At 33.5% G+C, this 17510-nt stretch overlaps 1 protein-coding gene and 2 long non-coding RNA genes across 3 annotated transcripts; all 3 read left to right on the top strand.

The window, feature by feature from the left end:
* The first annotated feature begins 554 nt into the window (after nucleotides 1–554).
* On the top strand, nucleotides 555–4344 carry LOC128551087 (uncharacterized). Its single transcript, XR_008368609.1, has 4 exons — nucleotides 555–661; nucleotides 2884–3015; nucleotides 3811–3948; nucleotides 4219–4344. It is a non-coding gene; the product is annotated as an uncharacterized LOC128551087 (long non-coding RNA).
* Nucleotides 4345–4902: 558 nt separating this feature from the next.
* LOC123542573 (adhesion G protein-coupled receptor E2-like) lies at nucleotides 4903–13299 on the top strand. The gene is made up of 7 exons (XM_053532080.1): nucleotides 4903–4982; nucleotides 5172–5300; nucleotides 5526–5654; nucleotides 10173–10313; nucleotides 11054–11188; nucleotides 12842–12973; nucleotides 13280–13299. The coding sequence occupies exons 2-7, from the start codon at nucleotides 5231–5233 to the stop codon at nucleotides 13297–13299; spliced, it is 627 nt and encodes a 208-aa protein (XP_053388055.1). The 5' UTR covers nucleotides 4903–4982; nucleotides 5172–5230.
* Nucleotides 13300–14031: 732 nt separating this feature from the next.
* LOC128551085 (uncharacterized) lies at nucleotides 14032–16999 on the top strand. The gene is made up of 3 exons (XR_008368607.1): nucleotides 14032–14152; nucleotides 14613–14704; nucleotides 16806–16999. It is a non-coding gene; the product is annotated as an uncharacterized LOC128551085 (long non-coding RNA).
* Nucleotides 17000–17510: the final 511 nt, after the last annotated feature.

Raw genomic sequence — 17510 nt, 5'->3', positions numbered from 1 at the left:
CTTTTAGGAATACTTCATACTACATATTCAAAGGTATGAACGCTGCATCATACAGCGCTATAAAATTTACCTGTAATGATGTATGAAATAATCTTTGTGTTAAGAAGTTAAATCAATTGCAGTTGCATAAGCGTCAAACTGTACAGTTTAAGTAGATCATATATTTGAATTAACCAAATAAAACAAACAATTGACTTGACCATACAACTGTACATTACTTTGGTAGATTCTTTGTTTATACTCATGCTACTATTGTTAGTAAGAGTTGAAACAAAGTTTTAAGTTACTGCTGTTGTTGGTGTTATTGTGGTTATTGTAGTCAATGCTAACAAATGACATTTATTAGTGCAATAATAAAGTGTATTTTGATAGCTTTTAATATTACGTTGCGTAAAAACCACATCAATTACCCACATATTACTCACGTAACTATATGTCTTTGAAACTTTTATTTTTCCTATATTTTCAAAACTAGCAATAAATAAGATTTTTTCTACTTGTTTGATTTCTTATTAAGATTCCTATAATATACTGTGTGATTTGACATCAAATGGCAACTGTGACCCAGCGACGACTGACTGTCGGCAACAGAATGGCACAACGTTTTGCAAATGCAAGGACGGATATGAGAAATTTAATCCATCAGAAAAATTCTGCATCGGTATATATATAGACTGTAAACTTGTTTTATTTTTTTTTTTTTTTTTTTTTTTTTTTTGGGGGGGGGGGGGGGTTTAACGCCGTTGTTCAACAGTATTTCAAGTATGTAACGGCGGACAATTAACCTAACCAGTATTCCTGGATTCTGTACCAGTACAAACCTGTTCTCCGCAAGTAACTGCCAACTTCCCCACATGAATCAGAGGTGGAGGACTAATGATTTCAGACACAATGTCGTTTATCAAATAGTCACGGAGAACATACGCCCCGCCCGAGGATCGAACTCGCGACCCCGAGATCCGTAGACCAACGCTCTTACCTACTGAGCTAAGCGGGCGGGCTGTAAACTTGTTTTAAGTTGTAGTGTTTTCAAACAAATTTTACGCTTAAGCACACTGGCACCAGACCGGAAAGAAAATGACTCTGTGTATGTTATACCCTACCACTAGGTATACTATAAGAACCATGGTCATGAACGGGAAAATATACTAATTTCAATCGCGCATTTCATATCTAAAACGCGCAGTTCGGTAAATGTGTACTATGGATATTGAACAAGTGGATATTTCTCTTCCATTGTGTACCGGTCACATTTCTTCAATGTTTCCCATCTTAGAGAAACAACGCGTAGTTTTTTCAACGTTGCACAAAATAATGAACATTACTAGTGAAGTTCCGGTCTAGATTACAAGGCTGATGTGAAAATGTATGTCAGTCGTCGTTTAACAACACGTGTTCGCTAATCTGTGTATAAATGTGCAATATGAATTAAATAAACAGTACGGTATCTTAGATGAATTTCATTCATCATTGCGACTTTTATTGTAAAAGCATACTGTTTCTGTTTGTTTACATTTCGCCTAAATATGTGGACACTGCTGTGACCTGTAGACCGGATGTTCATTAGGGAAGTTCACGCAAGTTTTTTTTTTTTCTGTAACGTTGACGAAAGCATAAAATATGTGGAGTATCTGTGAAATATGAAAACTTGAGACAGTTAGACTGATGCACGATGGAAAATAAATTACCTCTTGTTCAATATGCTTGGTACCCATTCACCGAACTGCGCGTTTTAGGTGAGAAAAGTACGATTGAAATGGGTTAAATGAAGTGCACTTTTCCGTTTATTAACATGGTTCTCATAGTATACCTACGGGTAGGGTATAACATGTACAGAGCCATTTTCTTTCTGGCCTGGTGCCAGTGTTTAACCATTTCGCACTTCTTTTTCAGTAGCTTTTGTTTAAATTTCTCCATTTCGCCATTTCTCGCTTTTTGACTCCATAGTTCATAGTTTGTAGGAAATTGCACTTAACATTATGTTCTAGATATATGATAAAAAATGCAATAGAATTACATCAACGACAAATCCCAATTTATTGGAACGACTTATAATATAAATATAATTTACAAAATTAAGTAATACCATTTTTGCCAACCAGATTTATTTTTTTTCTCCTGAGCACTGTACCTCATTTGTATTACTAACTTCACCATATCCTTAATCTATATTTAGTTGAGGAAAGTTGAAATAGTTTTATCTTTGACTATATATCTAAATGGCCCCAATACTCATGAGATTTTTTTCTTCAAGGTTAACATTATAATAGTTTTGCGATTCCTTGATCCGGCTCGATTTAAATCTTACTCGGGAAAAAATATACATATCAAAAACTAACTAAAACTTAGAGTGACCCGTTTGTTTATTTCACTTTTTATTATATTGAAGCTGCATAATGCATACAATATTCCTATACATTTGACGGACAGAAATCTATAGTAAAACCATAAAATTCGACTTATGCCACACACTGATTGTATCAGATCACTAATACCGAAATATACTTATAATAAAATGCAATGAGCATATATCTGTATAGTATGAAGATTGTTTTATTTTTTTTTAAATAGAATCGGAAGTTTTATTTAGAAAATAACTGTTTACAATTTTGTCGTATTTTTTTCTGAGCGTGTAGTGTTGCACTAGCGATTTTGTAACATAAGATATTACAGAACTTGTTTTAACTTTGCTACAAATTATAAAATGGTTATCGGTAATCCGCCACGTAATAATGCAGTATGATAAATGAAAATAGATCATCTCAAGTATTTTGATGAAAATGCATTGAATAAATATAAGCACATTTACATGTATATATATTTGAAAGCAGATGATATACAATGGCATAATAATGGATGTGTTTGTTCTATCGTATAATACAGATATAAACGAATGTGAAACTAACAGCTGTAACAATGAAACTTGTGTAAATCTTCCTGGAAACTGGACGTGCCAATGTAAAAACAGCGGCTTTTTTCCGGTTCAAGACGACAGAAATAATTTTACATGTGAAGGTTAGCTAATACAGTATATAAAGTACTTTGTAATGAAAGCTGGTATCTGTGTAAAACCTAATTATGAGATATGTTATCAATATTAGTGTCTAACTCTAAACTCATTCTTGACTACTGTAACAAAACCCGACAGTAGTGTATACACATAATGATGTTTCTACGGTATACATTTACACAAATGTAAACAAGACGAAGTAAAACAAATGGAATGCAAATAAAATCAGAGGATATACAATCTGAAGGATTTAACCTGCTGTTTTGCACTAAAATGTGCAATGAGTTTCATTTTCCCGTCTCTCATTCCATTTAGGCGGAGCAAAGCCCCGCCCTATAAACAAACACAGTGGCACACAACCTCTGAACGAAATGTTTTCTTTTGTAATGGCTGTAAAATGACACTTAACAGTGTAGTATTAGAGAGACATATGGAAAGGCTCATCCTTGATATATTTATTCCTTGTACGTTTTCTCGTAGAAACCAGCCAGTGTGATAAATGCAAGGACTTAAAATGTGACGGTGGAAATAAGGCATGCTTCAATGCGTCTGCCCTAAGGGATATCATGAAGGTCCTCTAGAATGGAATATATTGTTTTCCCGCCATATTTGTCTCTATGTTTTATATTTGTCGAAGAGGAGAACATAATTATAATAAAGCAAGTTAATGATATTAAAACCATTTGTGTTCAAATTGATAATGGAAACAACAAATTGCTCCGAAGCATGAAAAAAATTAGTAAATTGAAATTATGCTTTTATTACTGTGTTTCATACTTAAACACAATGTTCCATTTTAGACATTGACGAATGTAACTCAACAGAATATACCTGTGAGCATGGAAATTGCTCTAACACAGTAGGTAACTGGAATTGCACTTGCCTTAGTGTTGGATTTTGGAGGAATGAGATTTCCAAGGATGTTGTGGTCTGTGAAGGTATTTGTACCCTCTCTCTCTCTCTCTCTCTCCCTCTCTCTCTCTCTCTCTCTCTCTCTCTCTCTCGCAGTCATTTAGGTATTTTAGCTTTTAATCAGTCATACAAGGTTTTAAATGAGGAATATTTTCTAGCTGTTGTAAACATATTGAATTTCGCAAATTCGATAGACGAGCCAGAATGTCATGCTATAACTTGAATAAGGAATAATATAATTTTTAGTTCTTAAATGTATGTTTATACAGTTACTTTAGTATGCCAATTTTTTACAGATATTAATGAGTGTTCTAATCAATCCTACTTTTGTGGCGGAAAATGTAGTAATACAGTTGGTAGCTGGGCATGCGACTGCGATACTGGATTCCGGTCTCATCCGAACAAAACCAGATATGCATCAAACATCACTTGCGAAGGTAATGTCTTTTGGACAATTTATTTAGATCTATTATCATGCTTTAATTGAAGTTTGAATACATTATTGTCATTAGTGATATTACATTTGAATACCGGTACCTTTTCTACTATATTATCATAATTGAGGATGTTGATTAATCAAGCATTTCATGAACAAAATAAGTAACCTTCCAATTCATTTTAAGTATCAAATATAGTATGAAAGTCGAAACATTATTTACGGTGAGATTGTTTTTGCTGTTATTTTTATCTAATAAACTAAACTGTAATTTCTGATATTTTTCCACGTTGTTCTACATAATGTGAATATGAACTGAGAGTAACCATGTCTCCACGGATAGAGCAATTCAGAAAATATTGTCTTTTTTAGACATTGATGAATGCATCGAAAACAAAATTGACTGTTCTGGACATGGAAATTGTAAGAATATGCCAGGCGATTATACCTGTGTATGTGATGCAGGATTTAAGTTCAACGAAACCAATAAGTCGTGCGAAGGTAAAATAATTACTTTGTGTACACATGTATTAGGACATGGAAATTGTACGAATGTGCCAGGCGATTATACATGTGTATGTGATACAGGATTTATTTTCAGCGATATTAAGAAGTCGTGCGAAGGTAAAATAATTACTTGTAAAACACATGTACTGGCACTGCATTTCTATACACAAAATTTTTATCTAACTTATCCAATGCTACAAGTTTCCATTTCTGATATTTTCCACATTTCTCGATATAATGTTAATTAGAACTGTTAGTAACCATGTCTCCACTGAAAGCAGTTATGAAAATTGTTGTCTTTTTTAGACATTGATGAATGCACCGTAAATATAATTGACTGTTCTGGACATGGAAATTGTAAGAATATGCCAGGCGATTATACGTGTGTATGTGATGCAGGATTTAAGTTCAACGAAACCAATAAGTCGTGCGAAGGTAAAATAATTACTTTGTGTACACATGTATTAGCATTGCATTTCTATACACAAAGTTGGATTAAGTAAAATATCGGATTTAAGTGTGATTTTTATTGTTGTTATTTTTATCTAACAAGCTTCCATTCCTGATATTTTCCACAATATTCTATATAATGTGAATATGAACTGAGAGTAACAATGTCTCCACTAAAAGAGCAGTTTTGAAAAATGTTGTCTTTTTTAGACATTGATGAATGCACCGAAAACAAAATTGACTGTTCTGGACATGGAAATTGTAAGAATGTGCCAGGCGGTTATATGTGTGTATGTGGTGCAGGATTTAAGTTCAACGAAACTAATAAGTCGTGCGAAGGTAAAATAATTACTTAGAGTACACATGTATTGGCATTGTTTTTCTATATACACAATTAGATTAAGTAAAATATCGGATTTGAATTTAACTTCTACCATTAAAATAACAACAGTTTTTTATATTTTATTCATATATAAAGGGGACTATGCAGTATTTGACAATTTTTAAATTTAGAAAGAGATATGTGAAAAAAAATAAACTAGCAAATAACAAATGCTAAAAAGTTGACTACAGACAAAAAAGATATGACTTTTGAAATATTATAAATTTAATGGAACGGCCGCAATTTCGTGCTAGGTGACATATTCTTTCTTTGCTTATACAGGCATAAGTAATTATGGCAAAATTATCTTAAATACAATTAAACATGACACCTTGATTTAATAACATAAACATAACATAAATTTAATTTAAGACTTGTACATAATACATCGTTATACAGATAGTACATAAATAAAAATATTTTCTATCACGTGATCATGTGTTTAGTACAGTATAACAAAGTTAAAGGTATAACATATAAAGGATGAACAACATTATTAATTATTTAACAGTGAAAGTCTTACAGGCAGCTTTTATATATTTTGCTAGGTTATGATAACAGCTTGTTTAGTGTTTGCGAACAATTGTAACATTTTAAACATACTATGCCTTTGGTAAAATATATTTTAATGTATTTCTTACTTAAGTTTTCATAAGACGGACATTTTAATAAAAATGACCTCTAAATCTAACGAATTACAGTGTAGGCAGTATCTTTCATTCCTTGGTATTCTATTACGTGAATAGCGATGTTTGTATTCTAAGAGAATGTGCAGATAACCATAATCTTATGTAATACATTCTAAGATCAAAAGGTAATACATCCAAATATAGTTCATTAGATAAACCCTGCTTAAAAAGTTTGTAATTATCAAGTACTGTACTGTTGGCTACAGCAGCATTCCATTCTTTGGTACAACAATCAATGATTTTCATGAAGAAGAAGAAGAAGATTTTATTCAAGACTTGAGCTAAAAGCTCCTCATCTAAACATACAATATATCAAATATATAATGTCAAACTATACAACAAATAAGTATCTACACATTCAAAAAATAAACATTCAATACGAGAGTAACAATTCATAAATTACAAAGCTTCAAAGCATTAGTAAATATTTCATATTCTATGATTTAAGAAAGTGTCTCTAATTTTCAAGGCACAGTGTATATAACATGCGAGTTTATTTAGCACTTTTGCGTTAGTTGATGAGATCAGATGTATAAATGTTTGCATACTATGGTGCTCAAAATAATATTTAGCAATATAACGCTTTCTGATTGTTTTATATTTCGGACACACAATTATAAAATGATATTCGTCTTCTATGTCATTATTTCCACATACCTCACAAATTGTTTCAGATCTATCAATTCTATACCGACCATATCTATCTGTCTAATGTATACATGTTTGCACACAAAATAAGGTAAACATTATGTTATGACTAACAACATATTATTCTCTTTGCTCAAATTCACTGGTTTACCATATATACTAATGCCCTTATAAGGAAAGAATGATGTCATCATTGTGTCCAAAATGGCTGTCATTCACTATATCGGTGGTATTCAAATGGCTGTATCGTTTTGTTTATAGTTCCGATTTTTATTATTTTATGATCTGTGTTAATGTTTAACTAGTTCTTTCTGATAGAAATTATTGCCAAATGTTGCGCATTCACTACATTTTCTTATAATGAAGTTTTCTCTAACCACACCTTATGTAGATATGATTATGTTATTACTCAAAATGCCTTGGTTGCTTGCATATTCAATGTTTCTAATCCAATAAATGACTTACGCATGACATAACATGAATAATTCAATGCTTTTAAGATAGTTCTGCACGTTTGATTAAGCAAAATGAAGGCTAACGTCATTTAACCGGAAAACCTATAATAGTTGGCCGTTATTCAACGAGCATATTTGTTTCCAAGGAACCTATTATATCCCATTTATTAAGTGCTAAACAGTTAGCACTGTTGTCTTTCATACGGTTAATTTTGACAACCGATAGTGTTTGATAAAAAGTAATTCAAAATAATGACATAAGAAATGCAGCAACATGAGCAGTGTTAGGACTCTAATTGATAAGTGGCTAATTGTGAAAAATTAAGCACAGGAACATGTACATTTCTGTAAGCGATATGATTGAAAATAGGTAAATCTAACAACTATGAAAAATTATTTCTATACGTGAACAGCCCGCCCGGTTAGCTCAGAAGGTAGAGCGTTGGTCTACGGTCTACGGTCTACGGATCTCGAGGTCGTGAGTTCGATCCTCGGGCCGGGCGTATGTTCTCCGTGACTATTTGATAAACGACATTGTGTCTGAAATCATTAGTCCTCCACCTCTGATTCATGTGGGGAAGTTGGCATTACTTGCGAAGAACAGGTTTGTACTGGTACAGAATCCAGGAACACTGGTTAGGTTAACTGCCCGCCGTTACATGACTGAAATACTGTTGAAAAACGGCGTTAAACCCAAAACAAACAAACAAACTATATGTGAACATGTCATCCTGGAAGACTATTGTGACTAGAGAGCCAAAATCTTTAAATCTGTCTTACAAAAAATCAATTACACTAAGCTTTTCGTCTGAATTTCCTTCAAATACAGTGATACTTTTAAAAATATATTAGTTATCATTCCCCTACCGGTTGAAAACCAGTTTCGGGGATTATAAGAATGCGCTTTTCCATCCGTCCGCAATTTGGTGTCCGGTCCATAACTCTGTCATTCATCAAGGGAGTTTAATATTACTTGGCACAAATGTTTCCCATGATTGGACGACTTATCTTGTGCAAAACTCGGACCCCTGGCTCAAAGGTCAAGGTCACAATTTGAGGTCAAATGTCAACGGGGCTTATTTCTTGTCTGGTCCATAACTCATAATAAGACCATGTGTCCTGCACAACTTTTAGACCACTAGCTAAAAGGTCAAGGTCAAACTTGGCTATCAAATGTTAACATGGCATGAACAGGGTCAGTTTCCGGTCCAGAACTCTGTCATTCATCAAAGGATTACTATATACTTGGCATAAATGTCCCCCATGTTGAGAGGACTTGTCATGCGCACCCAGAACCCTAGCTTAAATGTCAAGGTCACAAATGTTAATAGGAATTTTTCCCTGTCCGGTCTATAACTTATTATGCAAAACAGGATTTAGATATCAGTTGGCACAAATATTTCCCTGGATGAGACAATGTGACATACGCAAAACCCGGGCGCTTAGCTGAAAGGTCAAGGTCACACAGGCTTTTTTTCTGTCCAGTCTTTAACTAAACAATCTTTAAAGGGATTTTAATATTACTTGACACAAATGTTCACCATCGATAGAGTGTCTTGCGCAAGAACCAAATCCCTAGATCTAAGGTCAAGGTCACACTTAGAGGTCAAAGATCAGATAAAAGAATGACTTTGACTGGAGCATTTCTTCTTCATGCATGAAGAGATTTCGATGTAACTTGACACAAATGTTCACCACCATCAGGCGGATTGTCATGCACGAGAAGCAAATCCCTAGGTCTGAGGTAAAGGTCACATTTAGAGGTCAAAGTTCAAACTCAATGATGACATTTTCCAGAGCATTTCTCTGTCATGCATGGAGGAATTTTAATGTAACTTGGCACAAATGTTCACCTTTATGAGGCACCCTTGTTTTTGAATTACTTTCCCTTATCATTACTATAAATAGCTTGTATTGTAACTTTTTAGTACTGGCCGTAGGGAAAAACGAGACCTCTTTTTTGTGGTACAACATGCATATTACATCCAATTTTTAGGTGTATTTTAACCTCTCTCTACCTGGCAAAGATGTTTGTGTGGACCTATATTATATACAATTTTTTGGATTAACTTGCCCTTGTTGTTACTATAAATAAATTGTTTAATTTATTTATTAAAATTGGAAATACAGATGCTAGTGTAAAGAAAATTGCTATGACGGGCGTATATTGTGACATTCTGGCACTCCTGTTATTATTTATAGATGTTATGAAACAATCCACAACTGTAGGTTTTTGTATATGCAAATTTTATTCCAAGTGTTTTGTTATAGCATATTGTATATAAAGTACAATATTGTTTATACATCATTGACAGAAATCAGTTCATTATGTTATACTGCAGTAGAAAAAATTAGGTGCCTTCCAGTAGGGGACTTTGTATTGCATGGTAATACCTCATTCACTTGTTCATTTTATTTTATATGACTTGTCGAGAAACACTTTAAGAAATGCATTTAATTTTACTTAAAGTAAATACCACTACGTGTTACATGTTTTTTGAGGTATCACATTTTGTCAGTTAGCGGCATTCATACCTGGTTTTGTTAAATTGTTCAGTGGAATTCTGTGTTTATCTTTAAGATATCTGGACATAAAATAGTATAGATGTATTTCATAATTATGCATTATCATAAAATACTTCCTAGAGATGATATGAAACATAGATATTTATCTTAATGCCAGACATTGACGAGTGTCATTCATCAAAATATACATGTGGTGGTGGAGGGAATTGCACTAATACATATGGCAATTGGACATGCAGTTGCCCTGATTTCGGATTTCGAAGGCAAAAGTATTCAGAAGACGTGATAGTCTGTGAAGGTATAAATTTAAAGAATATTTTCTGCTTTTACAAGTCTAATTTTCTTCTATCTGTTTAAAATTACTTAAATAGAACAGATATTTCTTATTCTGTTAAAACGCTTTCTCGTGATAATATATACGCTTGTAACACTTTGCTATACAATTCATGTGAAAAGTAGTATTGTTCAATTAATAACATTAACTGTAATTCAACCTTTGCTTTCGCGGATAAAATATGTCAAAGCAGAAGAGCCCGTTTGTGTATTAAATATTTAGTTAATATGATATATTGCATTTTTCTGTTAAAAGGCAGTTCTCTTTAAATTAGTTCGAAGAATAATCTGGCTCCGTGATTCATACGGAAATCATTCTCTTATGAATATATACTAAATTATTACAAACTCATTTAAAAACTCCGTCAAGGACAGTGGAATCTGAAACGTTAATATTTTCGCATACTGACGTTCAAATTTTAGATCGTGTGTGTGACGTTATTTGTGATGTCTGTTTTATGCATGTCGTCGCGTGTGAAACTTCTTTAACGACAATATTTTCAATTTCACTCAGGCTTAATAACAGATTTGTATCATTTATATAATAATTTTAAGTGTAGATGCGTATGTAATAAAAAATATTATTAGGCTTGCATCAAGAAATATGCACTCGTTCTTTCGCGGAATAATACTGCGCTCTTAAAGTACAGTAGTATTTCCGCTGCATAACTGATACAGATCTAATAACCTATAAATGCCAAACAGATATAGACGAATGTTCAGATAGTCCTTACCACTGTGGCGGTCATTGTAATAATACCCTGGGTAACTGGACTTGCGAATGCGACATTGGATACACAAGGGAGTCCAGTGAAGAAGGAACAGTTATAAATTGCGAAGGTAAATCTATTTATTATTATATTAATTGATCGTTTCATATATAATGCGAATTGCTAAATAATAGTTCATATCCTCAGATGAAGTCATATTTTATATTATAATTTTGCGTACGCACCATAATGAATGTTTGTTTTATTTGTTTCGTTACTTTAACGTCGCGCCGGCACAGTTTAAGTCATATGGCGACTTTCCAGCTTTGATGGTTGGGGAAGACCCCAGATACCCCTCCGTGCATTATTTAATCACGGGCTGGCACCTGGTTAGGGCCACCAACTTCCCGTAAGCCAGCTGGATGGCTTCCTCACATTCAGTGCTACGAGTGACGCTCGAACCCATATCTGTGAGGGGCAAGTGATTCGAAATCAGTTACTTCAAGTCATATGGCGACTTTCCAGCTTTGGTGGTTGAGGAAGACCCCAGATGCATTATTTAATCACGGACGGGCACCTGGGTAGGACCACCAACTTTCCGTAAGCCAGCTGGATGACTTCCTCACATTCAATGTCACGAGTGACGCTCGAACCCACATCTGTGAGGGGCAAGTGATTCGAAGTCAGTTACTTTAATTACTCTGCTACGGAGGCCCTCTGTTTACATGTGTTACTTTTTGAACGTATAAAATCAGCACAAGCTTACGTCAATGTTAGTTAGGAACAGCTAAATATTAACAAAATTTGCACACTTTTATATATCATTTTTAAAGGACCCTGTTTTCGTTTTTACCGTAAAAGTAGTTATTATATATGCATACAAAACAGAATGCAGCCATAGATAGTATTGGTATGCACGTTTTTTATTATTTTTTTTTTTTTTTAATATTAAGATTGATTACCTGGATTTAGGTTCTTCTTACAGAAAATATAACTCATTTCTAGATCAAATATTTGATCAAATATTTTAACAAATATTTTTTCTGCATATCTCTGATTTTATTTCCTACACATTTAATAACAACAACATTATAGCATGCATACTTCGTAAATAAAAAAAAATCAGTAACAGTAATATACCGATTTTCTTTACTTTCCGTCTTCCTACCTGTTAGCAGGCATATTATTGCATTTGCAGATAGAAACAGACGTTTTCGCTCCATTTTGGTACCAGTTTCAGTTTGAATAACGCGAAGTGCCCGGTCCACTCTGCAACTATTCAACTTTTTGTTTAACCCCGGAGCTAACTCAATAAGTGACAGACTGATAACTGTGCTTTTGATTGCGCAGTAACACATATTAGAAAAACCCTTCACATTTAAAAACACGCAGTGTTACATGGCATAAAAGCATTTAAAGACAATTTGAAAAGCTTAGTCTTGTCTATTCAATGCCCAATACATTATTTGGCGCCATATGACGATGCTGCCCTTTAAAGATGGCATACAGTGTGTTAGGTTTTGATCGAATCTTTCGAGGTTAAATTCATTGATATGATGAAAGGTCAGAAGTCAACCAGTGTGTTCATTTTCATCACTTTCAGATTGACGTAAGATTACGCTTAAAACTCATCACAAGCTACATGTGCTATTCAAACAGCATGAAACAAATTGTCATCTTTAATTAACTTAACTTATTTTTTAATCATTTTAGTTATGATATCGATATGGTTATGAAAGATATGTGTTTAATAAGAAGCTTAAATGACAATTGCAATTTTCAGATATAAACGAATGTGACCTCCAAGAGTCTTGCATTGATGGTGTTTGTGATAATCTAGAGGGCTCCTGGACATGTATTTGCCAAGATGGGAAGGATCCTAAGACTATAAATTCTACTACGAAACTTTGTTCAGGTAGATCTTTAAAAACCCTTAGTATGAGTCTATCCTATGTTATTACGTATCCACTGAAATAGCATTCTCATCCATCAGAGATTCATCAAAATCCCGAGACGAACCTCTAATCATTTATTTGTTTCGTTTATTTACTGAGCATTCGCACTCGTAATAACTACCTGGAGTTGTTTCAGCCAATCAATGTTCGCCATTATTCGACAGCAAAATTGAAAATGCAAACAACATCTTTTCAACATACTTGCTAGTATGAATGACGACGATACTGCATGACTGCGATTAATAAAAATTTATTCATCTAATCAGGTTCTAAGAAATATGCCTGAAGAAACAACTATATTCCTCGAAAATGGGCATCGACATTGAATAGGTCGCGATCAAGCTTTTCACGTCCGATTTTGATTGCTTCGCGAAGATTTGACGCAAAACGTCACTGATTGGATGAACTTATTTACCTGTAATGTAACTAAATAAATCTCAAATGCCGAGGATAGTTACTTGTAAACACACTGAACCTTTCTACAAAAAGTGTTATATGTAGTTAGTTTCAATACTTCTCTATTTATATAACCAAATTAATGTATATAATTCTTTCTGCAACATTGAATATAATATGCAATCAAGAGAAACTTTATCTTACAGTATACACTATACATAAAATATATGTATATATTTTTATCCATTGTAGTTAACTTTAACGACCATTTGCATCAATAAACCATACATGCCTATATTTAGAACCCACAATGGGGAAAGTCGAAAAAATCGAAACCACAATGATGAAAATTAGTAAAACGATCTCGAAAATGTGACATCATAGTACCATTATGGTATCGGGATAATGTGTTCTCATCATCGTAGTATCGTATTTTCATCATCGTCATTTAGACTGCTACCATCGTGATTTCGACTTCCGAATTTCACCATTGGAATTTTGTGTTTTCATTATGCTTGTTTTAACATTCACCACTGTGATGTCGAAAATTTTGATGTGGAGAGAGAAAAAGAAAAAGAACGCAATGGTCCAGACAGAACACCATAAATTTTATTATAAATAGAAAAAGCTTGACTGAGTATTACATTTCAGGAGGATATGTGTATATTGCGACGATAGGTATAGCGGTAACTGGTCCAATAGAAAATAAAGATCATGAACTGAAAGTCTATTTGAAGACACAGGTATTCATGTATTATAAGAAAAAAAACCCTATGTAAACATCGTTAAGTCAGTACACACTAAGAACACGAGAGTTTTGATAAAATTTAGGAAGAGTTCTCTGTAATGACTGACTGAGATTCGTTGATATTCCTCCTCCTAATCTGTTGGTGTAAGTTATATGATAGTCAGGGTAATATTGACAAGGAATCAAGGAACAATTGTCATGTTACTGGTCATTGTTGTTAGTAACTAAAACACTACACCAAACAAAACAAAGGTTTCTCATTGACATGGACACGACCCAAGCCTGAACCGAAATGTGAAAATACGATATTTAATGTCATTATATTCTACAATTTCAATTAAACAGTTAAACTCAAACTGTGTTACATATGCAAAAGCATTAGACTGGTATTCAAAGTGACAGCTAATGCTATTTGAAAAAATATGAATAAATATATTTTTCTTATTATTTCACAGATAAAATCTGCTTATGAATCCAAATATCCGGAGCACAATGTACACGTCGAAATCATATCCATTTCAAAGGGCAGTACTGATAGGAAGAAACGGTAAGTCAATACGCTTTCTAATTTTAAAGTATGAATAAACATACAGATTAAATTTTGTTCATTTAGGTACCACTACTAAACCTATATTTGCTCATCTGAGCACGAAGTACTCGGATTGGGCTGTTGTGATTACTCAACGTCCGACTTTGTCCGTCGTCGGTTTTGTTCACACTTAAAACAACATCTCCTTAGAAATCAGTCCGTGGAAGAGGACAAAACTTGGCCTGGATGTTCCTTGGACGGTCCTTTAGCAAATTGCTCCAAAGAATTCCACTACATGCAGAACTGTGGTTGCCATGGCAACCAAAAGGAAATATTTTTGAAATCTTCTTATTTAAAGTCGCAAGGCCCAGGGCATAGATATTTGGCATGTAGCATTGTGTTGTAGTTCTCAACCACACTTCTTCAAATCATGCCCTTGGAATCATAATTGGCCCCCGGCCCGTGGTATAATTGTTTTACATAGACTTATATAAGAAAATAAACAATTCTCATTCATATATTTAACTTCCACTGTCTATTTCTTAAAATACCTTTACGTGGACTCATTGTCTTTAAGGTTTTCTAGCTCCTTTTGGGACCGTTTAGTCCGTCCAATGTGTTTTTATAAAATAATTCACTTAAGCCGGGGTAAGAGGAGTTTTGCATTTCATTACCTGTCAGACGGACTCGATCGAAACAAGGACAAAAATATACAAGTGATAGCTGTGTTCCAAGAACAAAAGAAAAGAGAAACAGACAAAACCATCACATTAAGGTACACAGCGGGCACCTCCTCGCAGCGGTCCAAAAGAAATCTTCCCTTCCTTATCCTTGGTATTATCAGGTACATAAAAACTAATAAATAAAAATCACTCTTGATGATAGAGGATAATGTACTTTTAACTAGGGGGGAAATTTCTGAATAATTTGGGGACATACTTTTGTAAGAGGCATGATGCAGATACGTTGCACCACTCAAATCAACGATCGGGAGTGTGGCAATACTTTTCCCCAAGATGACATATTCCACCTGTTTTTCATAAATTTGATTTACTGTATTTTCTTACGAAGAGAAATAGTTAAAAAGGAATAAAACTGCAAAATGGAAATTCTTGGGGGAACATCTTTCAAGAACCTAACAAGTTTTACTATGAATAGATTATAATTGTGTTTGGTTTGAATAATATGTTCGGACCTCGTATGGTCTGTAATATTTTGTGGTTGGATTTAACGTCGCACCGACACATGATATGTAAATTTTAGAGGATAGTAATAGAGGACTGTAATATTACTTATATCAGAAACAAGATGTCGTCCTCCAGCTTCTGAAAGGATACTATATAATACCTTCGTTATCTAAAGAGATAAGATAAAATTTTATTTCAGTAAATTACATATTCTTTATTTACTTTTCGGTTTTACCTTCTCTATCAAATGAAACAAGTTTAAAGTTCATTTTGATTAGTTGATGTATTCAAAGAAAGCCAGGTCACAGTTTCACGGAAAAAAGTAATTGCTTAGCTAAGTGCATGTTTTTGTCCTTGATGCGTTTTCAGTGTTGACTTTTTCATCTATTTCAGAACCGTGTATGACTATTTCATAGATCAAAACACAACAATTCTGAATTTTACAGAAAACTGAGTATAGAAATCAGAAATATACTGAAGCAAATACTGAAGTTCGTTATATAGTGCTTAAATATAAATATAATATTAGCATGCTTGAAATAAGTACTGCAGACAAAAACTACTTATCAAGGTACAATTTACCTATAAATATATTGCTATAGAAACAATCGACATTAAATAACAATAAATTAAGCAATAGCAAGGTTTAAAATAACATACTTGACTTAGTAATTACTTATTAAGTTTTTTTCGTGAAATGCGGGCCGGGACGTGGTGATTTTGATAAAGGCCATAGGGGTCAAACGTTAATAAACTATAGTGTGAAATAATGTCGTATTTCAAAAATTGCAACGGCTTAATGCATTGCATCTTTTCCAGTCGAGAATTCACCAAAACTGAGTACCTGACAAGATATTTAATCAAACCATAGCCATCTTTTGCATTTATGACTAGCGTTATGTAACTGTTGAATGGTTAATTCCAATTTTCAGGCAAACATCTGAAAACCTAGTTGTTGAATTTGTTTTGCATTTTGATGAACCATTGGACTCGGAAAACATTACAACTGCATGGCAAGACTATAGGAAGGAAAGTTGCCCAAAAGGAATATGCAGATCAGAGGAGAATAATGATATAGCTGTCCATCTACCATTCAATGTGATATTTGAAGAAGATGTAGTATTTGAAGAAAGTTTGTACCAATACTACAAAATCATTTACGATATACCTGTACCAAGCTTATATATAATATTGTTATTTACAAAGGTGTACGTATATGTCTATGTCCTAAATATAGAAATGTTGAAAGTGTTACTTGATAACCGATTTTCTACCTGTACATTTTCGGAAACTACAAACATCATGTGATTGTTCATGATGAAGTTCGTATCTGCTACTTTTGTTGTCAGTATGTTTTATAAAATACTTAAAAGATTGTATATATGCAGTATTGGATGCAAAAAAATATAGTATAGTTAAACTGGTCGTAAGAAGTAGATATCTCATTCTAAGATGGTAATAAAAAGGTAGGTACATTGGCTAAAACAACTTGAGCCCAATAAATATATCATCTTCAGTATATTCTATAGTATGGCATGTATTTGGGAAAAAAAATCTTAAACAATGTTGCCAAATTGATGAATCTGTCACTATTGATAGGTGTATAAATACTTTTTTTGCATACTGCATGGAAGTTT

The sequence above is a fragment of the Mercenaria mercenaria genome, chromosome 19, assembly GCF_021730395.1.
Source record: "Mercenaria mercenaria strain notata chromosome 19, MADL_Memer_1, whole genome shotgun sequence".
NCBI classification, from domain to species: Eukaryota; Metazoa; Mollusca; class Bivalvia; order Venerida; family Veneridae; genus Mercenaria; species Mercenaria mercenaria.
The sequence above is the reverse complement of the archived record's forward strand: the minus strand, read 5'-3'. Positions and strand labels throughout refer to the sequence as shown.

What these genes read in the sequence shown, in the direction of transcription:
- LOC123542573 (XM_053532080.1), top strand. Translation starts at nt 5,231, where the DNA reads ATGCCAGGCGATTATACGTGTGTATGTGATGCAGGATTTAAGTTCAAC. An exon ending in AACCAATAAGTCGTGCGAAG is followed by an intron (nt 5,301 to 5,525) that starts GTAAAATAATTA and finishes TGTCTTTTTTAG; the next exon opens with ACATTGATGAATGCACCGAA. An exon ending in AGACGTGATAGTCTGTGAAG is followed by an intron (nt 10,314 to 11,053) that starts GTATAAATTTAA and finishes AATGCCAAACAG; the next exon opens with ATATAGACGAATGTTCAGAT.